General features: G+C 40.8%; 2 protein-coding genes and 1 long non-coding RNA gene across 15 annotated transcripts in view; 1 reads left to right on the top strand and 2 right to left on the bottom strand.

Moving 5' to 3' along the window:
* The window catches only part of LOC148396191 (zinc finger protein aebp2-like), a 35915-nt gene extending 10779 nt beyond the window's left edge, over positions 1 to 25136 (bottom strand). Inside the window, exons 1-9 of one of the 3 annotated variants that reach the window (XM_088379234.1) lie at positions 24527 to 25136; positions 23739 to 23949; positions 23431 to 23538; positions 23141 to 23324; positions 22860 to 22984; positions 19144 to 19211; positions 16536 to 16649; positions 15695 to 15724; positions 8039 to 8384 (exon numbers count right to left, since the gene is read on the bottom strand). In XM_088379234.1, coding sequence (XP_088235360.1) covers positions 8126 to 8384; positions 15695 to 15724; positions 16536 to 16649; positions 19144 to 19211; positions 22860 to 22984; positions 23141 to 23324; positions 23431 to 23538; positions 23739 to 23949; positions 24527 to 25056 — 1629 coding nt within the window. In that variant the 5' untranslated portion in view covers positions 25057 to 25136 and the 3' untranslated portion in view covers positions 8039 to 8125. Of the gene's footprint in view, positions 1 to 8038; positions 8385 to 14285; positions 14968 to 15694; positions 15725 to 16535; positions 16650 to 19143; positions 19212 to 22859; positions 22985 to 23140; positions 23325 to 23430; positions 23539 to 23738; positions 23950 to 24526 lie in introns of those variants that run through there. The other 2 variants (XM_088379236.1, XM_088379235.1) reach the window with 2 other exon arrangements.
* On the top strand, positions 6237 to 13368 carry LOC148396192 (uncharacterized). Its single transcript, XR_015859125.1, has 3 exons — positions 6237 to 6473; positions 6602 to 6781; positions 10328 to 13368. It is a non-coding gene; the product is annotated as an uncharacterized LOC148396192 (long non-coding RNA).
* A 1105-nt stretch (positions 25137 to 26241) lies between the features above and the next one.
* The window catches only part of LOC148396190 (pleckstrin homology domain-containing family A member 5-like), a 50023-nt gene continuing 48265 nt past the window's right edge, over positions 26242 to 27999 (bottom strand). For 9 of the 11 annotated variants that reach the window (XM_088378405.1, XM_088378407.1, XM_088378408.1 and 6 more), the window contains 2 exons: positions 27068 to 27149; positions 26242 to 26884 (listed from right to left, as the gene is read on the bottom strand). In XM_088378405.1, coding sequence (XP_088234531.1) covers positions 26806 to 26884; positions 27068 to 27149 — 161 coding nt within the window. In that variant the 3' untranslated portion in view covers positions 26242 to 26805. Of the gene's footprint in view, positions 26885 to 27049; positions 27150 to 27999 lie in introns of all 11 variants that reach the window. The other 2 variants (XM_088378406.1, XM_088378409.1) reach the window with 2 other exon arrangements.

Genomic DNA, 27999 nt, shown 5'->3' with positions numbered 1-27999 from the left:
GAGAATATGCACGTTAAACCTCATGGTGCCTCTTTTATTGCCTTATCCTTTCTCTTCACACTGAGTGCTGCTTTATGTAACTCACTGTGTGGCCATGTTGGCCAGAACTCCAACCTGACCACCCTGCTATAAAGTAATGGTACACTTCCCCTCAAACAAAATCTCCATAACAATAAGGCATGTGATCACACTCGGCTCCAAATCTTGCAAGAGAGGCAAAACACTCAGAAACCACAATATGTTGGAATTTCCCACCCTCCCCAAAAAATATATCAAACATCATAAGTAGGCTATAGAAAATTGTCATAAAAATTCCCAATTTCAACAATGTTACTTTATTTAATTTTTTTTACACTATAAAGTGCTCAGTTTTAACTTTGTTTTAATCAATCACAATAAAACCTTTTGTTTTGAAAAGGAACAACCTACTCTGAAAAACTTTCATTAGCATGTTTACACTGAACGTTGCTCGAATTTATATGTGAAATTTAGATCAGCCGGAGAGAAACACAGGTGAAAGGAAGTTGGAAGAACAAATAAGAGCAAAAATAGGGCAACAACAGACCACAGTGCCATAAAACTCTCCAGCAAGTCCAACAGCACATTTTTTCCCAGACTCCATATCAACAACATGTTATCTACAGCCTGACTGCACACTTCCTCTTAGACATCCATAAATAAAGTGAACTTTCTTAAGTCTACTTTCACAGATTGTGAGTTTAAACATTGTATTTTCTTTCAAAGAAACACCTCCGACCACTTACTAATTAAGACCATTCAAAATGTAAAACATAAAGATGTAATGTTATTGTAATATAAGTTGTTAGATGCTAATTTTGTATAACACTAAACTTTGTGCGTGTGTTGCAACAGTGAGATGTGGAAAACATGCAGGACACCGTTCCTCAAGGACCGAACTTGCCTACCCATGGTCGAGTGCACATGTGTCAAACTCAAGGCCCAGGGGCCAGTTATGGCCCGCCATATCATTTTATGTGGCCCGCAAAGACAAATTGGGAATGGACTACTGTCAATACTAAAATTACAACTTGTATTCACTTTGAAAAAAAATTGAAATTGCTAGCAATTTGTATTACTATTCATCTTTTTAATTGTTTTAATAGTTTCTACTAGTCTATGATTTCAAAACTTGTTATTCGTCAATTTGGTGTGTAGCCTATACTGTATATAATATAAGGTGTTGACAGTCGTAATGGCCCTCCGAAAAAAACTATGTCTATAATGCGGCCCGCGACAAAAATGAGTTTGACACCCTTGGTCTAGTGTGTTCTGTACACTATTCCAAATTGCTTCTCGTGCTTTACCAGCATGAGATGGTCCAAATAGAGCCATCACAAAGTCCATCAGGAGGCATCAAGGATAGAACTGTCAGATAGGAAAAGTGTGTGTGGCATGTTAAAAGGCACTCATCATTGTCCTGCAGCCCTGAGAATGAAGGATCTTCGCTGTTAAGTCAAGCTAATAAATCAACTGAGAAGCCACTTTTATACGAAGCCTCACACTATTTACCTTTATCTTCACTCTTTAACTACGTATAGTCTGACAGAGGCTGGTGGTAAAGCGGAAAAGGACTGACACACAAATGTGGTCTCCCACTGCAGCGACCTAAAGTGGCCTTCATCTGTCATGAGATGATCTACCCATGACAGAAAAGAATCCTGAGCACACAATTTGGTTTGCAAGACTGGAAGTGAAGCAGGCAAGAAATGAATTGAAATGAACTAAGCAACATATTGCAGGGATATCAAGAGGATGCACCAAGAGACCCAAAAAAAAAAGAATGGCTCTCATTGAAAGATTGAACTGGGTCAGACTTTGAGCTTCAGCGATCCATCCCCATGAAATACAACAATGTAGTAACGACCGCAAGGTTAAACTATATGATTCTCTTGCGTGTACAACTTTTGCTCAGAGTTTTGGGGTAGCAGAGTAACCATCTTTATAGTGACAACCATTTAGATTGAACTGGCTAAGGGTATAAGTCATCTGTCGAAAGTAAACTGAGGACATGATTAACTGTCTCCCATTTCAACTTCCCCGCTAATCTCCTTCATCTTACATTCGCAGACAGAACATTCTTTTGATGCCGACAGAAGGAAGACATTGTTTCCATGCACTGTCTCCATCTCCATTGACGCCTCGGAGCATGCTTGGCGGCTTGGAGCTGAAGAGAATCGAGAAAAAGCAACTCCCTTTTGCTATTTCTCTTTTCTACTCAACGGTCAAGAATAAAAAGGTCAATTTTCTGTTTGTTTTTGCCGTCTTTCTACAATAAATGACACTGCTACAGTCTGTAGGTGTACGACCTTGGTGTACGACCCCGTCCTCAGCAGTTAAAGCGGGCTAAAAAAAACTCATCTATTCAATGTCTTCATATGAATCCTTCAGTCACTGGTATGACAGAAAATGTGAATGCATGACAGTGATTTAAATGTACATCACGCTTTGCACTCATCGTTTTTCAATAACTGCATGCTACGCTACACCTAATCCAATGTGACAGCACAATTGGATGCCATAAAATCTTAAAATTACCATTTAGCTCCACGGATTAGACCGGGGCACTTTCAATTCCAAAAAATTATTACGATTGGCACCTAATTCGGTGGGAATTCCTGAATCCATTCAGATAGAGCTGAACCACATGTGGTTTGAATTCTTAGATGAAGAACTACTTGAATCAAAGAAAGTGCATCCATGAATCTATTTCTAATGTCACTAGTATATTGTTTTGGTTTCTTCTAATTTAATGAACAAATTATGATCGACATTACTAAAACTGTCTAAACTCTGAGTTAGAGCTGAAGAAAAGCAGCATCATAGAAAGTATGGTGTTCTTTTGGTTTGCACTAAAATGCCTTTTGGAATCATAGCCAAAAAGTGCAGCCTTGGTTTCATTGGACCCCAAGACATTGAAATATTTCGTTCATGTCCGATCTCCTGAAAGTAAAACGATGGCACAAAATCAGTGACTGGCTTCAAAAATAGATCTTGGCCGCCTGTCAAAGCTTTACGATTCTGTTTAATGATTTGATTGGCTCGACCAGAATTGTCCAATTACATTCCACTTTTCCTTTTAGCTGTCTGGCTTTTTCCAAACAGTTCCTACACTCTCGCTTTTGTGAAACAAACCATCTGGCGCCTCAGGTTTAAGTGGACCATCTCGGTATATAACATACACGGTAAATGAAAAGAAGATCTCTCAGTATTGTCCGATAAATGTACATAACCCTGCACCCATAACACCACTATTACTATTATTAAGGAAAAAGATCTTAAGACTACTTTAGAAATGCTTTTTTTCCAGGATCACTACAAGAAGGTAGTTTACTGTAAAATACAAATCATTGACATTTATGGCAACAGTTAGCACGACAGAGAAAACAAGTTTCTGAGATGTTTTTAATTCTAAGTTGGGGGACAATACAAGGGACAAGTAGGTCTGTAAAAAATACGGGAACGCAAATGTTTACATGAACGGGCTCTTAGGAAAAACTTACGACAGTCTGCCTTCGGTACAATGGAAGAGTAAAAATTGGTTTCTTTAACAGGGTAGCGCAGATATACCAGATGATTGGAGCAATTTTGAGAACTATCCAGGAGGAGTGGAACCACCGTTTCTCCATGTTGGGGAGTGGCTGAGGCACTGATTTAAAAAAAATGTCCAGGACAACTTCCTGGTGTTTTGTGTAAAATACCGTTCAACATCTCAAAGGTTGGGATGAAAATTGAGACCAGTAGATTCTGAAAACAAAACGATCTCTGGCAGCCCTCGAAGCTGTCCCGGGAACGGGAAATTTGTGTATCCTAGCTTAAAACCGTTTCCCCAGTGACCAGGATAAAATTGAAGCAAATGAATGGATTGATGATTTCCATTTGAGTCACTGCTCCATCACACAGATTGTGTTAAATATGTAGTCGTATTTGTGTTTACTTTCCTTCGTCCATAATTAAACGTGCAGATAAAAAAAATAGGATGACAACTTGCCAAAGACTTTGACATTTATTCATCTACGGAGTGTTTTATGTCTGGCTAGGTACTCCAAATTAGCTCAGTGTCCCTACGGAACAAGAATGCCGTGGTCTCAGCGCCTGTAAATGTCACATGGCACCATCGCACAGATTTGATGCGTGTTCCGCTGCACCATTGTAGTTTATGGAGGCCATGTTGCATCATGACTGGCTGACGTAAGATGGGCAGAACAAAAGGAAAAGGCTCCTTCCATTTCAGCTCACTGCAGCACTACGCTCTTGGCTAATGTCATTACTTTGCTCACTCTATGTCCCTTGACAAATGCAGAATCCAACTGGCCTAATTCTGATTTGACCACAGACACATTCAGCTGTCTGTATTAGCAAAATGAATCACAAGAAGCTCTTGAGTAATTGCCGAGGAATTAAAGCAATGTTGAGAATCAAATAAACCATCTTTGAGGGGATTGTAATGCAATCTTGCGTAAGTCTGTTGAAAACATCCATAAATCAAAATAAGGAGCGGCAGGATGAGAATCCAGGAACGTGGTGGGTGGTGGTGTTCCTTAGCTTTGGATGAACTGTTGGATCCAGAAGTCTGCTGCTGCCACTATCAGCCTTGCCAGATTCTGGGATACATCTAGGAGCTGGCGCCGTGTCATGATTTGAATTCAGCATGATGAAAAAAGCGGGGAATCAAACTCATATGACTCTCAACCAAACTCACTTTCATTCATTGCCATATTTGTCACGTCAAATGTACTCCATCTTTTCATCTTGATTTGCATCATGCGTTACAGTCAAAATCAATTTGGCGTTAGGGGATGTTTGTTCTCTCTCTCTTCCTGAGAGTTCTCTGCGGGGTTGGTGTACTTTTGACAGCACCTTGGGGAGAGAAGGTATCACATCAACTACAAACATAAGCACTATTCTGAGTCAATGAGCCATGTTAAACTAGACAGGACAGAAGGGACTGACTGCATGTTGAGCTTGAACTATTTATGCTTTAGTAACTTGTGAAAGACAAATAACGATCAAGTACCGTATTTTCCGCACTATAAGGCGCACTTAAAAACCTCCAATTTTCTCAAAAGCCGACTATGCGTCTTATAATCAGGTGTGCCTTATATATGGGCCAATATTGAGCCACTACAGCAGGCGTGTCCAAACTCCGGCCCGCGGGCCAAATCTTATATATGGACAAAGTTTTAAAATGAGCCATTCATTGAAGGTGCGCCTTAAAATCCGGTGCACCTTATATATGGACAAAGTTTTAAAATGGGCCATTCATCGAAGGTGCGCCTTATAATCCAGTGCGCCTTATTGTGCGGAAAATACGGTATGTTTGACAAACAGCTGTGCAAGAGTTTGCGTCAGTCAGAATTGTGTATACTTCTTTCAAATATCCATCGATCCATTCTGGCGCCTGTCCTAGTTGCACCACAGGGCACGTATAGGCAAACTGGCATTCATCGCCAAATTCACACCACAGGCCGATTCAATGCCGTGACCTTAATGAAAATAAGCACAATACTGTAGAAGATGAATTGCCCTCAATAGGGGGAGGACTTCAGACTGAAGTTCTAATTTCCTGTTTCCAGGCCAGTGTGATAAAACTAAAACGCAGAGGAGTGGTAAAATAGAGGAGGCCTGCGTGGATGTGGTTTAAGCTCTTCATCTATAGACGTTGGCGGAGATAGGATTTCTTTTTTACTTTGAGGTGCTGAGATAACTCGGGAGGGCGTCCGCAAGACAGAACTTTTTTTTATTATTATTACAAACCCCTAAGTACTCTTTAGAAAACGCTGATAAAGATTCAATAAATGGTCTCTTCAGACGATAGGTGGGGATATTAGGGAAAAAAATCTCAGATAACAATAATCGGAAAATACCCAAAAGTCAATTACCTAGTCTGGCAGCTGGGGGGGTCCAAGCATATTTCAGTGGGGCCAGCGCCCTCGTGCCACCCCCCTTCCCTCTAGCTACGTCACTGTCTTTAGACATGTGTATTAGATTTTGTGTACCGTGCATTAATCTGAGATTTTGAGGTGTTCCAGCTGCATTGCGAGTGCACATGTGCCTTGTCCAGTAGAAGTGTGAGGCAGATCTGCACTCTGCAGGCAGACAACTTGGAGATAACCTGGCAACGTCACAGCCTGAGTCAGGTTTGCTATCTCTCTCTGACAGCAGGGCTGTGCGTCACATCTTACACGCTGCAAACCGGTGAGCGAGGGAGGGGGAGAAGGTGCTCAGAGAGGGAAGCCGGACAGGACGAGAGTTGAGGCTCCTGCAGGATGCCACGGATTATTTAGTGGAGGCGAGTGGGACCCGTGCCAGGGTGACTCGAAAGTGGGAGGAGTTTTAAATATGAAAAGGGAACTTTCCCCTCGAGTATGGAAAACTGAATTACATGAAGGCTATGAGGATGCATATAATTGTATGTGAAGATGAAAAATAAACAGAGACAAGTGCAGGAAGAGGTAAGTTCACAGTTCACTGTATAATGATGCAAGAAAATGTGATTCAAAGAATGTGGAGCAAGGATCATCATGATGCTCAAGTGCACCTCTGCTAATTATAGACATTGTTGTGTGATAATTACATTCAGGCCCATCTCTTTTGAAGAACACATCTTATCCCAGAGGACTTCTCCCCCTCGATGTTGCTCCAAATCAGCAGACAACCGCAAACATGCTTCTCATTACCGAGGGGAAAGCAGGCTGTGAGAGTGCGGCTAAGGAAAATACAAGAAAATATGTGAAATAGGAGTCTTGTGAAAGAAAAACTGGTAATTACTCTTTATATCGGTGACATATCATTTCCGCAGAAATCTCAGTGTTTGTGCAATTCAAATATGTGTGATGTCATAGCGGGGAGCAGGGTGAAACCACTACACAAACTTGACCCAAAAAAGAGAAGACGAGGATGTGCTTGATAGAGTAAAATATGCTCTTATGCGAAATATAATGCAGATAGATGGCAGGAGCTCTGCTGATGCTGGTGGATGAGTGAACCGCAAAAGCTCAACATCTTTAAATTAGGCAAGTCAAAATCAATGGGGGGCGGAGTCTTCAGAGTCAACCACCAAGCTAGCACCGTAATCATCATTAAGTGTTGAAGCAGCAATCTTGTAAGCAAGATGACACTTGATAGAAGAATCAATGTTGCACACTGAAAAGAAAGCTAAATGGAAGAAGGACCTGAATCGTTCATCAATACACAAGAAATGATCTGAATGGAAACAGATACATTTTTTAGGCCATAGGACAAACAGGAGGGAATTGGGAAACCTTCATCTAGTTTCTCAGACCAAAGGCCGAGGAATAGGTTTACGGCTGAGGACAGTGCCGCCATTTGTTGCCTTTTTGAGTCAGCGAACTCGCACGGGATTGTGCGTCATCACAACAGCTCAGCGTGTTTACAGTCAACTTGTGCGTCAGTGAATAGGCAGGCGCATGGGAAACCTGCATGGCTAAAATATGAAGTCGAAATATGCTGCTGCAGCACGACAGAATATCAATTATAATTTACCTACACTGAATTAATGAGCTTATGTTGCCATCTGTCACCAAGCAGAAAATCAAAATCGTATGTATAAGAAGGAAGTGTTGACATGTTTCAACATCAATAAACGACCCTGGACGCTCTGGTAAACAAATCAGCCACTCAGTAATCAGACAAGTTGAGTGTGATGTATCAACAATTTAAACAAGTGGCGGTTATTCCCCTCTGAGATGTCAGTAATCGTGAGGTGAGGAATGCGTCATTAACTCTTTAGCACGTGCTAGAGCCTGGCCACCTTTTAGCGTTATGATACTACTGAGTGCTATTTTAGTGAAGGTACTCCAAATGTAAGAACATGTAAAAAATTTGAATACACAAAAAGGAGCAGTAAAAGGGTCATATAATTAGCCAATTAACTCCTGTAAATTGGATGCATGTGAGTGATTACCATAGATTACTCGTGGGTTTCAAAATCAAAAAGCATTCCCGTCTGAATGGAAAACTGTTTAATGGGTCATAGGGAGGAAGGGGTGTATGCTTTTAAGACGCTGTACAGCAGTGCATGTTGAATGAATCCTGACACTCCATTAAGGCTGTTTTCATTCAGAGAACTTAAGAGGTATTGTCCCTATTCAATGAAATATTCATATCCGTATTGCTTTCTTTGCATTTTCTTACAAATTAATTCATGCATGAGGACCACGGTGGCTATTTTAACACCTGAAAATGGTGTTTTAGCTCTTGCGCATACTGTGTAGCAAAGATGCATTGGAGCATGAAGGCAGTTGCTCGAGACTGTTGGGTGGATGATCAAACACAGCTGAAGAATCATCATGATCGGATGACGAGCGAAAAAAGTGAGCTGAGACAGCATCTGAGGAGGAGGCCTAAAGGGAGGAGGAGGAGAATATGTGAAAAATGGCTGTTTATGAGAGGATGGGTGATTACGAGCGGACAAGGTGAAGTGGACATTATAGGGAGAGGGAAAATTGGAAGGACGCGAGGAGTGCCAGAAAAAGGGGGAAAACAAAAAAGAGCCCAATGTGTCCATTTACTTTTAAGAACATCTGGGAGCCATCAGGAGGGAAAACGCTGGACTCAGCTGAAAGCTCTCCTGCATGTCCAGCTCACACCTTCCCCCTAAAGACACGAGGAGGAGGGAGGGTGGCTACGGCGCCTTTTACACACACTACTTCCAGAACACTACTTAAAATCCACCCAGCTGTCCTTCCCTTTGTCAATGAAACAATAAGAAGGCTCAATAACAAAAAGGGAATCGGTGATGGGGAGATGATTAAAAATTGGTCGTTTACGAATAATGGAAGCAGTGGCACTCAACACTTGGCTGCATTTTGGTTTTAATGCTAGCTCAAATTAGCAGTAGCAAAAGTGTTGCAAAAGCAATAACGCCTTGATACATTAGCACCAGCTACGAGGGGCACACAAGAAGAATTTCAGAGAACCTCCATAGATGGTCATGCACGACTCCTCTACCTCTTTCAGTGGAAAACACAAACAGACGTGGAGTTTCCTGTGTGGTCGCAGCGGTGCGAGCACACGGTGGCAGTCGTCCATGGTTTCACGAAAATGGCACGGCTCATGTGATGGCATTAGCGGAAATGTCAGTCACTCGGTCCCAGTGGTTGTGTAAAGGGCAGAGTTTATTTCTCAATGGGAGCGCTAACTGCTATCCAAAGCCCATGAGTTCCCATAACTGCTCTCCATTTCATTGTAAAACGGGCAGATGGACACGCATGGGTGAACTTTATGCGTTTAGTTCAAAGAAACATCTTTGAAGTCTGATTTTAAACAGATTTGTGGTGTTTACTTTCTGAGGAAAATCAGTTCAGAAGGTTCAAGGGTAGTAGGAAGATAAATTTATAACAGACATTTGATGTGAGAAAATCCTTTTTTTTGGGGGGGGCGGAGATAAAAATGAATTAATGACTTATAAGGACCAGTGGTTAATGATAGCACCCAAATATTATCATCAATAGTGATGTTATTAATTTTTGTGAGGTTTACAAAACATGATCAGCAACTGGACGTCAGTAATCATGTCAGGGGCAGAAACCAGTTTTTCTTCATGGCTCATTTGTAGAATGTTACTTTCCAATTTCTGTTTCTAATCAATCTCAGAGGAAGCACATTGACATTCAAATTGGTGTCCCTCAATAGAAGATTGGTTCTTAAAAAGGAAAAACGAAGCTAAACAGTCTTAAAATTAATCAAGTAACACATGACTTAATGGCAATAAGGTTAATTTTCCAAAGTTGTATTCTGTCTTTTAAGAATAAACATTTCATTTAAACTGCAACACACGACAGTAAAAAAATCCTTGTGGCGGATCAGTGAATACCACGTGTCTATATCTATTAAAAACTGAACAAATGTAGCCTCACCAGTGAAGAACCATTTACGCACCGATTCTACACAAATTTCCTAAAACTGTGTTGCAAACGTTTCAAAATAAAAGATGTATCATATTTTCAACTTTCCATTTGCACATCGTCATAAATTATGTAAATATGGCCTACATTCTCGCTCTTTCCACAATGCAACGGAGACCACTCTCCTCTCTGTACAGCATCATCACCAAGCTGCAATGTCGCTTCCTACATGACAGTCGTCAACAAACATTTTTTCTTTTTACCATGTTAGCAACGGTTTGACACCACAATAGAGTATTTCTATTACAGAAAACATCAGAACATCATTAAGTGCCCCTCCCACCACAGCAAAGAATTTTTCCACGTCATTCCAAGCTGAAGTCTTTGTACTTGAGCTAAAGCACTGACCCCGCCTCTCATCAAGACGCTCCTTCCTTTAGCCTCTTTACCGAAAGAGCAATGGCCAAAATGACGACAAAGAGGACCGGGAAGAAACTCGGACCACATCCTCATCGTTGTCATCATCAACCAGATGAGGAAAGTCAAACTTGAGTCGTGTCTGTCCCCATCAGGCTGGCTGACAGTCACAAATGCGTCTCTTACTCACTCTGCTCATCAATTATACACAGGCCAAAGGAGCCCTGAGAGGCAGGAGGCTACAAAAGGGCCCTCCGCACGCGTCCCCCCCGCCTCGCCACGCATCGCGGCACTCTGCGCTCAGCCCTCATCATCGGTGCTCTCCTGTATTGCTTCAGAGATCAAGAGGCAGCTTGTCATCCTGCCTTTAGCCAACGCAGATATGTGCGCAACATTTCACGGTGAGCTGAAGGTTATATAACCTGCTCAGCAATGACACCATTTTGGAACGGCGTACATCTGTGGACTGCTTGGTCATACTCAAAACATGCCATGTTTTATGTAAATGGAAGATGTAATCCTATTGGCTGCTTATTTCCGAAACAACGTCGGCACTTGACGTGATTCTCGTGTAACTAACAATACAACACGGGGAGATTTGAATGTGCAAGTTAAATGAAGGACAGCATACAACTGCTGCTTACGACGAAGACAAAGCGAAAGCACTATTACATGATGATACATTATGATGCTAATCCTGACAAGCACAGCTGCTGCGCATCCATTCATGACTGATCCGGACCACAAGTCTTTTCCATATCTGGAAATGCAGCTGGCTTTAGGAGAGCCCATTCAAAGACATGGCTGAAGGAGGAAGCATCCATGCCAGAGTTAGCGTGACATGTCCATGTGTGTGTGCGCGTGCGTGAGCGAGCTGGACAGACAACAACCACTACCTTAGGTAATCTGACCTGAGCAGGCAGCCAAACACAAACCCGCTGAGTCAGCCGGATCCATCAAGCTTAGGCCAACAGCTTCATTCGCACAAACATGGAGCCTGACAATATTAGTTCTTGTACTTTGCTCATCTCATTTAGGTTTCTATGATTTCATGTCTGTATAGTACTCGACATTCGGATTAGTTTAGTCAGCAGTGAGACAAAACGATGACATCACTGGCCTGTAGGCAGGGGAAACTGGACAAACATGCAGTATACGAAAATAATTTCCAGTTTCATCAAAAGTGGTACAATACCATTTTAACAATCTGTTTATTGTTCCAGTTTGAGCTACTGCAATTTTGCAAAATCAGCAAGATAATTTGGGGAAAGCTTCAGCTCCTGTATCGATGCTAATTAGCTTATGCAAGAGTCAATTACAACAATTGTGTATCAAGTACAGCAATATAACGTGTCTCTGCCAAATGATATTCCAAGTCAATAAGTGAAATGGGAGGAGAAGACGTCACAGGGAAGAGAGAACATGCAGCAATTCTTAGAAACCGCTCAAGTGTAAAAAAATGGCGGGGGGGGGGGGGGGAGCATGAGCAAAGTACACCAGGCCAATCATATTTCAAGGGCAAATGTGTTTAATCATCTGAGAAAGGGTTGCCCACTTCAGATAGCAACGAAAAGGCCACAAATGCTCCGTTACTACTGCGCAGTGATGCAGGCCTACAAATGAACATTTGTAAAAGTCGATGTTGCGTCTTTTTCGAGTATATAGTATGTATATATATATATATATATATTTTTTTTTTTTTGCCACGTTCCACATTTGCTTTCAGTCATGTCACCCATGCCTTGCTGTACGTGTTCCACATTACAGGAATAACAGATTCAAGACCATTTTAGTTGCCCCGAGGCTCTAAAGTGCTTAAACATTCTCAAAAGGCAACCTCGATCGTTCAGAGAAAAATGCATCTGTACTGTTTTCACAGAGGCTAGTGGAAACATTGATGCTAATACGCCTTTGCTAATTGGGGCTCCCGAGGGCATGAGTTCGGAACATACACCCAGACAAAAAAGTTTATTATTGTTTAATAAACAAGGAATGGAAATAGAGTACAAATATTTTTGCATAATCTCTGAACATTGAATGGAATTGTGAGAAATTGTGGGAAAAGCAAAATCACGAGCTCATTTAGTGTTGCTCTTGCATTTTCTTTTGCCCGTACAACGCTGATGACAATGTGAATATGATGAAGCATTGTCTATAAATAACAGCTACCGCAATTGTTCAGCTGATGGAAAAGCAGCGAAAGGGAAACTATGCTGGCTAAATGGCCAAAGGGGCCATCCCGCACACAGAGGCACAGAATATGCCTGCTGAAATAAGTCTCCGGCAAAACGCAATAGCAAAGCTGGACATTAGCTCATTAAAAGAGGCCGCCCCATTGCTTAATGTCAATTTATATCATCTCCGTGTTAATAATTCCATGTCAATCAAATTGTACTGAGGAACCGCCATATTGGTTCGATTTGTAAGACATATCGATGGTGCATGTTCAACATAACCGAGCTGACCACAATTATTTTATAATCTATGGTAGAAATGAATGTCGTCATTTAGTCGTATACTGCAAAACTAAAACTGCCACAGCATGTGTGAGGCACAAGAACGATGAGCCAAGCTGTGGATGCTTTCCAAGTTTTGATAGTTGAACAAGAGAAGCAATGGATCCTTCATTCCCCAAATCCCTCTCATCCTTTCATCTTGTGGTAATGCAATGTACCCTCCAGAGAGTTTAGGCTTTAACAGGGAGTCTACCAGTCAAATCCTTCCTTAATCAGGTTGGAAGTGTTTCTCGTTGGAAGAAAAGAGAGCGCCCCGTCAATCATGGTGATCAGGATTTGGAAGCAGAATGACAATTGATCGTCTCAAAGCCTTCTCGTTATCATTTTGGTGACTCCAGTTCAAGTATGGCAAAGTTTCAGAAACAATGTGGTTTTGTTTCATTTGCAAAAAGTAATTCTCTTCATCTAGACATAGTAGACGGATTTAAAATGAAAAATAAATACATACATACATACATACATACATACATACATACATACATACATACATACATACATACATACATACATAAATAAATACATAAGTAAAGAAATAAGTAAATAAACAAATAAACACACCCACACACAGAGAAAATTCAACCTTTTAAGGACTGCAGGGAACAGAAATTTTCAGCACAGATGCAGAATATTTCACAACGGCGGTATAGAGCACTAAATTAGGAGATTTATTAACAGTAAAATTATGCATGATCATGAGCAAGAACGCGTAACAAACCTTTATGCAAATCAGAATAGTACTTTGTCACACACAGATGGTAATTAGCTGAAATTGTGAATGGTGCCACTCACAGCTTCACAAACCTGCAAATGGATTGCAAATGTAAATTGCGTGTAGCACACGTGTGACGTAGATAATTAAAGATTATCTAAAAATGTCATGCTATAAAAAAAAAAAATGGAATCTCCTGAAAGAGATGCACACAAATAAGCTGTATTAGAGCTTTTGATTAAGATTAATGACAGGAGCATTTTTTTTTTTAATTTGTGAAAATGAAAATACCATTTTGTTTTGGTTTGTGTTTAGTTTTTTTTTTTAATATATTTGTTTTAAATAGTAAAATATCAACTGATCATTGTTTCACAGAATTGTGACAGATTGAAAACAATATTTGTAGCCATTTATGATTTTCTATACTGTATTGTACATTATCAATACACGCACGCACACATTCTGTTCATTTACAAAAAAAAGACAAAATTTAAAAAAATTACATGCGAGCACTTCACTCCACCCACCTTAAACCAAACACTCGAATGTGTCATTATTAACTCCATTAGTGCTTAAGTGAAATGAAGTCCATATGTGAGAAGCTAGTAAAGAGCAGCAGACCTCAGCCTGAACTCAGTTTTCACCCAAGTCCAACAAAGTTCTGCCTGCTGACCAAGTTGACTCACAAATAATGCAAACCAGAAGCATTGCTTCTCTCTGGCACTTCCACACCCTCATTGATAAATACAAGCCATATTTGTCAACTCTTGTCATGGCTCTAGTTTTATTAAAAACACAATACTCCACCGAAACAGGACAACAGACAGTACAAAACAAGCAGTTCAGATGGAATTGAGTTTTGAAACAGGTGATATGTTAGAAGTAAGATATTTATATATATATGTAGAATACAGTATAAACTGCAAAAGGGGGAAGTGAAAGAAGTGAGGTGCAATTTGGCGTGCCGGATCTTATCGAGTCTTATTGATAATGTTGGGCATCCAGTTATTGCTTACAAAAGGTATATATGTATGTATCATTCCGCCGGGTTAGTATAGTCGGTCAAAAAAACTGAGTTAAATGGTAATACTGCTCAGGACGATATAAACACTTCAAGTGTCCCTAGTGCTGACGTTTAAAATAGCTTATCACAGTAAATACGGTGCCATCGCTCACACTAATTCACAACCATGATCATTTTGTTTACGTTATAAAAATATAAGTTACAAATTTGCATACATAATTTATACAAAGCATTAAACAGTTGTTACAACATTGGCTATGAGGGCAGACTGTATTTTGAGACTTTCTTTTTTAGAGGGCAAAAAAGAAGAAACTTTCTTCTGCGTTCTTGATGAAGACAAATTGTTCGTATTGTTCCACGTCCCATTCCAGAGAAGGGCGACGACGAGCGTCCCATCCCAATTAGAAATCACCGCTAAGACCAAGAAATAAAAAGTGATGACTCCTTACAGGCTAAGTGAATTGTAAGAGATGTTTTTAGTGAGGGATGAGTGATTACAATTATATGAGACATAAAACATGAGGTACCTTGGTCGATGCCTTGATTTAGTATACACAATGTAGCGTATTGACAATTTTGACATGAATTTGTGCATTCGGTGCTGAACTGCTAATCAATATAAAATGTATTATTAAGGTTGGTTGGCTTTCCTAAAGACTTTTTAAGAAGAATCTTTTGGCATATTAAGTCCATGAATGACTGTTAATACTAACTATTAGTATGTGGGGCAAATCAACAAATTGATATAAATAATCCTAATAATAATATGTAAATATATTGATATAAATACATATAAATATATTAATATAAATCCATGCTCCAATGGATGAGTCTGATTGACATTAAAAAAATAAATATTTTTAAGTGGGTTGGTGACCATTAAGTGCATTTTAAAACCCTCCAAATTCTTCAAACAAAAAAACCCCAACCACAAATATTTCAAAATATACAGGGGCGGGGGAATTTAGGAATATGAGTGAGTATCCGGGGTCAGGTTAATTTGGTCATTGTTTTGAATAACTGTTTTTAAAATACATTTTGAAATAATTTTGTGATACGATATGTCAAACAATTTATGAGCAAACCATGAGGATGATTGACTGATTAGATGATAGGAGTTATACAAGTGGGTAAAACTTACCACTGCTTTAGTCGCTTCTGTGGAAGTGCTCTGGAAAGACATGGAAAATATTGTGTTTAAAGACAAAATACACAAGGTGAATGGGATTGGATAAGAATCACTTTATACAGTATTGTGTTTGCATTTTGTTAGGTTATTAGTTTACTTCATAACTAAACATTCCCACAATGAGAAATCAAATGTGGCCTCTAATGGCACCCCCGCACACATTTACGGATTAAACAAAATGGGAACCATGTTCTACTTCACTGATGATCTCACCGACACGTTTTCTTTCAGACACATCAACAACCCAATTTGTTTGTGGATGTAAATGCACTTAAACAACCTTGAAATAATCTTACTGAGGTGTGACAATTGTAATGAACCGTGAAACCGAAGTCCAGTAGAAGTGACTGAAGCTGCTACATATTCAGGTCCAGCCCTTTGTGACTGCTTTTGATGCATCCTTTAGTCCTTATGAATATTTTAGGTGGATTGTTCCCCTTTGAGAAATCACTTTTAGCTTCTTTGTCATTTTTTAAAAAACCTGTTTCTCACCTTGTTGAGCGTTTTGCAGAGCTGCAGAAAAAGCAATCATATATAATTGGATAGGTAGTTACAGCCTTCATAAAGTTGTGCTATGACGATGGTTGAGAAACTAAAGCAGTTGCTGATAACAGGAACTGGTGCCCCCAAGTGGTTCTGAATGCATAATTAACTCCAAAATACATGTATGGAAACCCTTCTCATGTCACGAAGCCGTGTTATTACAATGTTTGCTGGTTGGCTAAGGATGGCGCTGGTCTCCAGGCATCAGCATGTACAACCATGACACTAAATGGCACACGCAGATTCCCACCTGTATATGTTTGGGTCTAGCAGCATGGCGGTTTCCTGCGGCAACTGGGATAAGTGTACCACTTTGGTCTTCAGCTGAGATCGCTCCGTTTCATTCACCCACACGTCAGGCAGGCTGTTAGGGAACACATCCATAGAACACGTGGTTAGAAGGTAAACAAAAGAAGGGATGGAGAGGGGCAGTTATGATGGAGTGAAACGGACAAAGCGGCCCTTTTAATCCGGAGGACGCCATCACCTTTCTCTGCATGGGAATACTTTGACTAGACTTTGACCTATGTGAACACAAAACTATCAAAAGTAGGAATAAAGGGCGAAATAAACTATTTCATATCTGGTGGGAGAGGATGACAATCTCACGCACATGCTGCGTTGCAATGCTCAGCTGCATCTTACTGTACCCACGTCAGCACGCTCCCCTTAAAAGGAAGGGAGTGTGCGAGTTTTGGCGTGGCAAGTCATCTTGCACAAGACGGAAACAAAGAGTTTAGCGAGTCGGCTGTACCTCTCCCTCCCTCCCTCCTAGCTCTCCCCCGTCTCCGCCCCCAGCATTCCCCTCGTCACTATGTGCGTCATCACTGGAGCCCCCTGAGACAGACAAACGGACACGCACACGAAGCAAAGCAGGGAGCCAGCCGGCCCAAATCGCTTATTCACATGCTTAAGCAGTCAGTTTACTGAGATGGCGTGAAGGTAGTTCACATGAAGGGCATTCGGGCTGCGGAGGAAGAATGCAAAAAAAAAAAAAAAATAGATATATGTAAGGTCAGGAAAAAGGACTTAAATATAAATCGAGTGCATTTCCTGTATTGCACAAATTATTTGCCATCCTCCTCCAGGTCGTTTGGCTTGGTCCGGAGTTAGTGTCCACGTATAAAGCAAACTTTTAACTCACAAAACGCTCACGTGCATCACATGTCATAGTGACAGTGCCGTGGCACGACCGAAGCAAACAGTCAGCCAATCCGCTGCACACATACAGTATGCACACGCAAATTCGTTGAGAGACTCCGATTATTCAGTCAAGCATAGCAAGTGAAATCAAATAGATGTGTTTTCTTTTCCGGAGAATGATATTTGTCTTGGTTATGCCAGCTCGGGAGAAGCCCATACTTACAATGCGGATTGATTGCTGCTGCCAAATGGAGATGGTCGGCGAGATGACAGAAGCAATAAGTTCAACACAAAGCAGCAGCGTATATTCAATTGCTAGCATATTAAGAGGCTTTATATGGGACTCAGCAGAATGAGTGCGAGATTCAAATGTCATTTTAAATAGGGGAGGATGGCAGGCCACAATGGAGGGAGCACATTTTGATGCAGCCAAATAAAAGTAATGTAATTTCACATGAAATAATCATTTGTCAGTCATTTTTGCTTGATATTGATATCTAATATCAGATGTTTGTAACTATTTTAGGAATTTTCAGCAATTGTTATTTCAGACAGTGTTTTACGATTGACATTACAAAAAAAAACATAAATGGTGCCACAAGTTTGATCAATAAAAACAAATAAACAAAAAAAGGGCACATTTTTAAGACTTGAACTAAAATATTTGCTTACAGTCAAGCAATTGCTGTGCAACTGTTGCTTGTACTATAGAAGGATCTTATCCAGAGTCAATGCATGCGGCCAAAGCAAACAATATGCTGCTGAATGCAAAGAAATTGGATATTCTTCGGTGGCGTGCACTAAAATCTTGGCAAAACATCTCAAGGTCAGGCACATAGTAGAACTTCACATCCAAGTCAAAAAGATCACCTACTCATTAAAAAAAACAAAATCGCTGAAACACAGAGGTTGACCTCCAAGTACACTTTTAAAATGAATGTTCACTGGAATCACATTTGATTCTGTGTGACTAATGTTTTTTTTTCCTGTCCAAAAGTTGCATTGCTGTTAAAACAATTATTAAAAAAAAAAGTTTTTCTTTGGTTGCTGGTTCGTACAACTCTTAACTTATGAAACTATTGAATCTTACTTTCCCTTCTAAAATTGAAAGAACACTGACATGGCTCTCACTTCCATCTACCACATTTTGGAGGTAGCTAAAGGAGGAGCATAGCTGAATGAAGAATTAGAAGTTTGGCTGCAGAATATTAAGCAGAAGCTCTCAATGACTTGATGATGCATCATCCAGTCTCCGAGGCTCCCTGCCATTATTTTCCTTGTTCCCACAGTACTCATCCCGCTCCCTTTTACCTTTCTCTTTTCCTCATCTCCCTTTACTGCTTGATTCCACACTTTTCCTCCAGCTCACATCTCTTTGCTCTCTGATCATTTTCAGAGGCTTAATAGGAGTGCAGTGTTGGACGTTTCCCTTAAGCAACAATAAAAATAGACATGGCCGGATTGTCACGAAGAATGAGACGAGCACCGTTCATAAGCATGGCGCTAACCTTGCTCGGCCTTCTTTAATTGGTTAATGAGCAAGCGCCAAGGTTGCCCTACACTGAGCTGCAACCTGATGTCCACGTTTTTGGAATAAGGGAGAAAGAGATGAAATTTGTAAGGATACAAATTCCACCCAACGATACGCATTCTGATAATCGGCATTTTGTTTTCCAATTTTCGAATTATCAGCCAATGGAAGATGTTTTACTCACATGTCCTCGGGTGTCCAGTGTAAGAGAACTTTGACTTTTCCTGAGCCCTCCTTCCTTTTGGCTAGCACCTACACAGCAATAAATTGACATAAAACAAATATTAGGGTACTGCCTGTACAATTAATTGTTTTGTTATAGCTATTTGCAAAACAATCAAGGTCATCATTATTATCTGCAACGTTAATGAAAAATGCTGAAAAAAAAACAGCAGCAGCCGACAGTTGAACCAACAGATAACGATAAAAATTCAAAACAAGATGCGATCCAACAAGCACGATGGAATCATTCTCTCTTGTGCGTCGAGAAACGGCTTCAAAGACATGTTCCCCTCCCAGGAATAATGAGCCTTCATAATTCAAACATCTCGCCCACTGATACAGAAGCTTGATCATTAACCACGAGCAGCAATGTAAGGCCGCTTAATAATGCATGCTCAAGTGAAGATGGATTTCTATTTTCAACGAAAACCGTCCTCTGTTACCATTCAGCAGACAAGGAACAGGTGGGAAAACATTCCCCTGATAAAAAAAAAAATTTGAACAAGAAATTATTGATTTCTTGTAATACTTTTATGTCAGTTCCACATTGCAACCAAACAGGACAAAAAAAGGGGGGGGGGGGGGCTTAGCTTATTATCTTCTGGAACCAAACTCATTGTATTTCTATTATTCTTTTTTTCATTTTTTATTTGTAGACATCATCTCTACAGCAATAAAGATGTCACAAAATTCAATTAGCCGACTCTCTCTGTCTGCAATTAAGACACGTGTCACATTCATGGCTGAATATTTTGGTTGACTTTTGTTCAGACAGGAAGACGCCGAGTCAAGCACGATTTACCTGCTTTAACTCTGCCCCCAAACCAATCACAGCATGACTGCCCGTAACTCCCAACCTTCCACATGTAAAAATAGAGTTGTGACCAAAAAAAAAAAAAAAAAAAAAGTGTTTGTCAGGCTCAATGGCCGTTACTGCATAACATTCCGCCTATCATGCTGTGTCAGTTTACAGTAAAACTGACCTGGAATTCACAAAAATATTGTTGATAGGAAGCGAGAGAACTGGAAAAATAACCAGCAGCCTCAAAAATAGCCACCGATAGAACCTCTTACGTCAATTGGTTCTTTTAAGTTAGGAATGTCTATTTTTAGGATGGCGAATGAGCTCACAGAGAAAAAGTTCTCTTACGCACATGAATATCTGAAATTATTTTGGTTACCCCTGAGACTGACTATGGGAGGGATGGAAACTAGTTTGAGGGGAAGATGGAGGACACTGCACTACCTAAAAAAAAAAAAGGGCAGACCAAGACTTTCTAGACAAGAAGAGTATCTCTTAACTTGCCAGTTTTCGCTCCAGAATGTTTTTTTTTTTTTTTGACAGGACACTACATACAGTCGCGGTGTTGAGGTGTACATTACACAAAAATATTTAGCTGGGCAAAACTGACACCCAAGTAGGAATTTATTTCAGGTTTCTGGAACAAGGTGGCAGGGTGAATGAGTATCCTGTACTTTGGAAATATTTGACTGTCTGTACACTGAACGTTTGGTGATAATGGCACAAATATTTTAATCCAAACATAATAAAAGACGAGCAGTGTTCGGCAACAGATTGTAGTGGTTGCACGGTATTTTGAATTTATAAATAAATCTACGTATGTATCCAGAAAACTAAATCCTAACAAGGGATGAGACATTTCTGAGGTCAAAGGAAGGACTTGTTAAATTGACAGCTTCTTTAATTTACAAAAGACAGAAGTTAGTCCATGATCACCGACCACAGATTTAACACAATGGTATGTAAAGGCGGAAGATAAATGCGCTGGCCATGTTGGCGCTGTATGAAGTGATTTGTGAAGTGCCTGCTTTAATGAAGCTGCATCAGTCAAACGAAGCAGGAAGGGAGGAGGTAAAGAAAAGGGGAGGATGAGCAGTGAGAAGTACGCAGGCAGTAAAAATGGAAAACCAAAGGAAGCGGGTGTGTGTGTGTGTGTGGGGGGGGGGGGGGGGGGGGGTAAGCCCGGTTCTAATAGGGTGCCTGCCTCCTGTCAGCGGGTCAAGCACTGAATGACGCAGATGGGTGCAATAACAAATATATCCTATCATAAACATGGCTGACTTGCTCTGGCGTGTCAGCAGGCTCTCTGGCCAAACACCACAGAACCCCAATCCCACCCCACAGTCTCTGGCCTAGAGAAGTCCGCCGGGGCACTCCTTCTTGCCCACAAATCTCCTGGGCTGGAGGGCTGGAAAACATGCATTCATCTGGTTTGATCTCCTTCCGATTCCCTGACCCGGACGTTCACCTCATCCCCTTTAGTCTCCCACGACACAAGTGTCCTCCTTCCAACCTTGTAACCAAAATCGCTCGGATTTCTCTTCAGCTCTTCCCAAGCTTCAGCTTTTCCATTTCCCAGTACATCTTTTCATGTCACTCGATATGGCCTGAAAACTGATCTATTTAAATGCTTGTGTTGGACACACGTGTGCTTTATGCATATCTGACCTATGAAAGGCGACAATTGAAAAGCTCAATTAGCACTCATCATAATGATCCTCCCCATCGGGTTCTCCCTAATAATGACACACATGCATATTGCAGTAAAAACAGTTGCTTCGTGCATGTGAATTGGTGCATTTGCCACACGGGACCAACAAATGAAAGGAGAAAAGAAACAATCTTTTCTTATTTTCTACTTCATCTCTCAAGCTCCATAAAATGCATTAGTGGAGTGTGAGATCAAAAAGACCTCAGACAATTGTTGCCATTTTTCCCTTGGAGGATAAACAGGCTTTTTACATCTAAGGAACACACACTATTTTTTTCTGCAAGGTTAGCTACTCGTAGCGAGCTATGTTGACACAGCACAATCAAAATGCACTATTGGAGTCAAAACTCATTATCAAGCAGTTACATCGGAAGAAACATCGCCTTTTTGTATTAGCTTTTTGAATGAACTGGTGGTTGAAAATATGCTTTCTTGGTGAGCCTTCGAACAGCTGATCAATATTATATATCACTCGTGTTTAGAATGACACAGGCACCCTACACACAAACATGATTCAATTGTCTTTGCTGTGAAGTCGGATTCAAAGAAAAACAACCCAAGCCTTGAGGCAAAAAGAGGTTCACTTAAAGTGCACAGACAGAAAAAAAAATCAACAGCACAATGCAGTGGTGGCTTCTCCAAAAATGAAACTACTACGCCCCCTGATGACCAAAAGTAAAATACAAGATTCGAGTATAGAAAGATTCGCAACATAAAAACTCATTGGACAGACTGATGTGAATTCTTGAACGAAGAATAAATTGCTAAAAATTATAAGTAAGCTAAATAACTGTTTAAATAGTTTGTTTTTCTTATTACAAAATGTTTACTGTATAATTAATTGTTCATGTGAGGCAGGATTTGTTACTTCAGCAATGGCAGTCATGTTAAAATTTTTAGTCACTAAACATACAGTATTCTAAATGTAAGTTGTTCACTTGATGAGTTTAACCAATTACACCAGGACTGGTTTGCCCAAATCCTGTACGTACAGGAAGTTCTCGGTTTATGATGACAGTTTCGAAACAGCTCGCAATGAACTCGTTTGAATACATACAGTCATTTGTAAACATGGGGGAAGGAATATATTCAAACACGTTTTAATTCTTTTTTAAATAGATACACAAGGTCGTCTAAACAACAACAGGAAAGCAGAGAGACTCACCGTGCTGCTAAAGACCACACTGTGGCCGTTGCCCACACTTTCAATATGAGTGGAGAGGTTGAGACAGACGGCTCGGTGACGGATGGCGTCCATGGTTTGAGCGTCAAAGAAATCATGGGGCCTCGCTGGCACGGTAGCGGGACAGTGGATGCAGACAAAAAACATCTGATTATCATTCAAAGTCAGACGTGTTTTTTTTTTAGGTGAAATAAGAACCTCAATGAGTTGCTTCTGTGCATGTGTCTATTGGGTAGCGTCAGCGTGCCTCTTAGTTTACGTACGTAGGGAGCACCTGCGTTTATTCTTGGGCTTCTTCCTCTTGAGGCCAGCCTTGGACGGCGACTCCTCCTTGAGTTTCGCCTGGCTAGACATTTTGGAAGAGCTTTGCTGGCTGAAGTGGCTGGGGACATGGCGAGCCAGCCCCCCCTGAGAGGCGAAACTTGCGGTGCAGCCACCAACGACGCACTGAGAGAAATTAAACACTTCTAAATACAGGCTGGAGCTTAACTATGGTGACAATATTGTATGTGTTGAATCATTCTACTTGAAGGATGACGCTGACAGGTTTTACCTTGAAGGGCTTATCACCGCTGTGGGTCAGCATGTGTCTCTGGAGCCAACTCTGACTAGTGGAAGGAGTGTTGTACACCTTGCAACCTTTCCATAGACACACAAACACCTAAAGAGCAAGGTGAACAAAAGAGAAACATTTTAAAAGTGTGTCATTGTGGATGAAAGACTTCAAAACGGGTTTGTAGGAGAGCACAAATGAACGACAATGATTCTTTTCAGAAATATACACCATTTGGAGGTTGAACAGTTGAAATTCGTAAAACAACAAGCTCAATAAGCAAGATGGTTTCGTTCGAATATACTGACCCCTCCTCGTTGTCCGTCCACATGGACACCCCTAATATGTTCGGCAAGATCAGGGCTGGAGTTAAAGTACTGAAGGCAAAGGTCCCAGCAACAGGAGTAGGCCACGGTCTTAACAGTAGAGGAGCCGGCACTGCTCTGTCCGTTCATCATAGCCGGAGTGGAGCGCCCACTTGACACTGTGCTCTCCATCTCCATCAGTGTGCTGCTAATGCTGAAGGAGAGAGCAGGAGTGAAAAGTTATTGCAAAAAAAATGATGCATCCTGATTTTGACTATCAGTGACATACTGATAAGAACAATTAAATGCTCGATTGCGAGAGAGCAGAACCTACACAATTAACCTGTGTGTCCACTTCTGGTGACATTTTGGTTAATTTAAGAATCCTTTGTGCTGTACAATATGGATTTAAAATATCTAGTTTTAGTTTATTTTTTTTAAATGATGGACTTCATCAGTTACAGTAGCAACAACAGTACTGCTTTGGTACCCTCTAGTGGCATCTTGCTGCCATTGAAATAATTTAAAGTGAATTGAAATCATCACTTGAACAGAGCTTTGCCCCCCTTTGGTGGCATCTTCTGCCATAAAAGCCATTTTGAGTGTGGAAGATATGTGCAATGTATTCTTTTTATGCACCAATATATTGCTTGAAAAAATTTGTGGGTGTGCGAATAGGTGAATCCGCCGGTGCACAACGCGAGAATGCGAAATCCACTTTTGTTTATTTATTTTTATTCGCCCTGTTGCGTCCCTGGGGACAAGTGACAGCGCAATCCAAACTTTCTTACCTGTCTTCGGAGTCCATGCGGCTCAGCGGTTCACCGTCAGAGGAGGACATCTCCACGCTCGGCCGCCTCTTGTCACCCAGCGCCGTGTCTCCGCCGCTCAGTTTATCGCCATCCTCGCAAGTCGGTTTCTTATCGCCCTCCTCTATGCCGGAACACCGGCTCTCTTCCCCGGACTCCCCTTTAGCATCTTTCTCCGTGACACATCCGACGCGATCGCCATTGTCATCTGCAAAGTCCTGCGGCGGCTCGGATGGCATCTCCTCGGATGGAAGCTCCGTATTTCTAAGAGCGGGTGTGGTCTCCAGGTTGACCGCTTCTGGATCGTCAATCAGCGGCGCCTCGCTAGCGGCCTGCTCTGCTACCTCGCCGGCCTCCGCCTTCAGCCCCTCCATTTTCGTCTCCCTGCAGCTGGCTGGTTGCACTGATTTTGCTTCGGTTTTGCCGTCCTCATCGGTTTGAGTTTCATCCTCGCCAAGAGTGCAAATGTCGGCAATCGCTGCAGGAGTTACCTCGGAGGCAGAAGCCGCCATTTCCGCGGCAGCTCAACACGCGAAGCACTCTCCGTGTCAAAATTGGACCGTCGGTGGAAGTGGGCGGGACGTTGCACAAGCTGCTTTGTGATTGGACAGTGCGGCCACATGCTTTTGGTATTTAAACGCACCATGTGTTACTGTCTTTCTGATTTAATTCCTCTGGAGTTGTCAACAAGCACTGATCTACATTTATAACTTAAATTGTTACATTTGTCTTGACGACACTGCTTGCAGTAGTGTATGAGATCGTTGGATTTTTTAACACGCTGTACATCACCCCTATCAAACTCAAGTCCCGGGGGCCAGATCCAGCCCGCCGCATCATTTTTCGTGGCCCGCAAAAGCAAAATCATGTGTCAATTCAATGTTTGTTGTTAGAATACCAACACTCTAAATTGTCTTTCCTTTTAATAGCGAGATATTGCAACATTTTTTTGTTATAATCCTAATTTCAAAATAAATTCGAAAATTGTTGAATTTTTCTGTTGCGTGTATGCGATAATATCCACCCATTCGTTTTTATTTAAGTCGTTAATGACCCCACGTGGGAAACCATAACTCCAATGTGGCCCGCAACAAAAATGAGTTTGACAACCTTGCTGTACATTATTAAAGTTACAGATTTTGTCTCGGATATTCATTCATTGCATAAATAGTCATTTGGACATTATGGCAGATGAGAGTTGGTGCAAAAAACATTTTTTTTAATGCGAGGGATTCAGAACAGTTCTGAACGGTTAGATGAAGAACCACCTTGTTGTTAGACCAAGAGACCACACGAAGGCGGCATTTCACTGTTTTTAAACTGGGTGTTGAAGCTCAGAGGAGTGAATGAACCCAAATGTGATAGAAAATGGATCTATGAAAACATATTTTCCACATCTGACATTCCTGCAGGCCTGATATTGAATCCACAGCTGGATCATGTGCCTAATCTCATTAATCATGTGAAAAAAGAACAAGCAGAACAGCAAAGCTTTTTTTTTTAAGAACAGAACATTTATTTCATATGATAAAAAACAGATGGCATATGAACATTTGTAAATTAAATCTCATCTGTAACCACGTGTTTGATACATGCTCCCATCTTGCTGCATGCAGCAAGATTCTATACATAGTAAGCCTCTTAATTACACTTTGTACAAGTGAGAAATATGCAACCTGCATCCACAAACTTTGGAGTTAATTATTGCTTCTTCTTTTTTTTTTTTTTACATGTGCTAATACCTTCTTTTAATACTAGGCTTACAAAAAGTCATAAAATCCAACCAACTGCAGATTTTGTTTTTCATCTGTTTAAATATAACTCAGCAATCACAAAGAAACAAGAAGTCTGGAAAGACTTAAAACGTAACATTCATAAAACGGTTGTCAGTATTTTAACACAGACTGCCGGATGTCATTTCGAATAATTAAAACTTTTGAAAAAAATGAATTGTATTAGTCTGCAGTACCAAAATGAGGCTTCTCTACATTGTTGTTTATATGCTCACCTCAAGAAGCAAAAACCTTTTCCACAGTAAATGGTTAACTATGAATGCTTAAATAATAACCAACACTTTAAAGAATACCTATTAAACTATAAATAATTTAAAAAAAGGGTAAAAACTTTTCAAGGTTAAGAACAACATAAAAGCAGTGTGGTAGTCCCAAAAGAAATTAAATGTTATTGGTGGTGGCAGCCACTTGGAGGAGTGCTTCAGATGTCACAGTGATCACACATATACACACTCATGCACACACGAGTCAGATTTCAGAGAAGCACATAGCCGTGTCCACTGTTATTTCCTTCATGTGTATGTTTTGACTGAGGCCAGAGCTTGTGCTGAGGAGAGAAAGAAAAGCGTCAAACAAACTTGATGCGGGAGAATTTCGAAATTTCCCGGTTACTTCAAACAGACAATACGTGACTAAGGCTAAGAACAATGGCGAGGACACACACGAGTGTAATGAGTGTGAAAAAAAGACAACAGGTGATGAAGGCCCTTACTGGTGCTACTACACACACATGAAGTGAGAGCCGTCAGCGAGCTGAGGCGGCGTGTTAGGAGACGGTGGGAGGGTTGGGGAAGATGGCGGCGGACTTTTCACTGCAACAAAACACAGCAATATGTTCAAGACCACAGCACACCCCAAAGAAAGGACACAACATGCTTGAGACTAAATGGCCATGAACACTTCAGCCACACCGATTGGGCTTCTTTTACCACTTGTGTGTGTCCATCTCGGAGATCCCTTTTATTTACTGCTTCCAGCACTAATCGCAGCCCTGGGTCAGACCGCGGCTCGGAAAATTTCAGGGACGGAAAACGCCTCTTTTAGTCTTTAATGAGTGAGACGCTTTCTAGTGGGCAGCTGTGAAAGAAGCCACAAGTCGTGCGGGGCTGAAGTGCTCATTCAAGTCAAGCCAATATCTAGTGCACAGCATAATCAAATGGAAAAATCGTTTGGATACAGAAAATATCCAGAACTAGATTTGTCTACTTAAGGGATACCCCCTAACATTGTATTGAAACGTTATATGCAGTACACACCAGCCACAAATTTAGGTACCACCTGCATAAAAACTAGTTATAAATATCTAGTTTTTCATTTAATACTACTCAGAGATGATTTTGTTTTGATTTGGTTTTACCTCTAGGGGCAATGTATCATGATGCAATACATTTTTTTTTAACTTCAGCCTCAATAATATATTTTTTTATTAACTTTGTTGATTGATACAAGGTTTAGCAGGTGTACATATGTATGTGTATGGTGAGTTATTAGTTTTGGACTATGTGCCAAACAACGTGATAAAACCCCCTTCCATGGCGGAGCGATGGATGATAAAAAAAATATTGCACAACAGTGTTTGGATTATACATATTTTCCAAACAGATTTATCGTCTCACTATATACATCAATAATTATGCCCAACTGAACCTGCAGTCGCCACTT

The sequence above is a fragment of the Syngnathus floridae genome, chromosome 6, assembly GCF_059516105.1.
Source record: "Syngnathus floridae isolate MCC-2025c chromosome 6, RoL_Sflo_1.0, whole genome shotgun sequence".
Classification (NCBI taxonomy): domain Eukaryota; kingdom Metazoa; phylum Chordata; class Actinopteri; order Syngnathiformes; family Syngnathidae; genus Syngnathus; species Syngnathus floridae.
The sequence above is the reverse complement of the archived record's forward strand: the minus strand, read 5'-3'. Positions and strand labels throughout refer to the sequence as shown.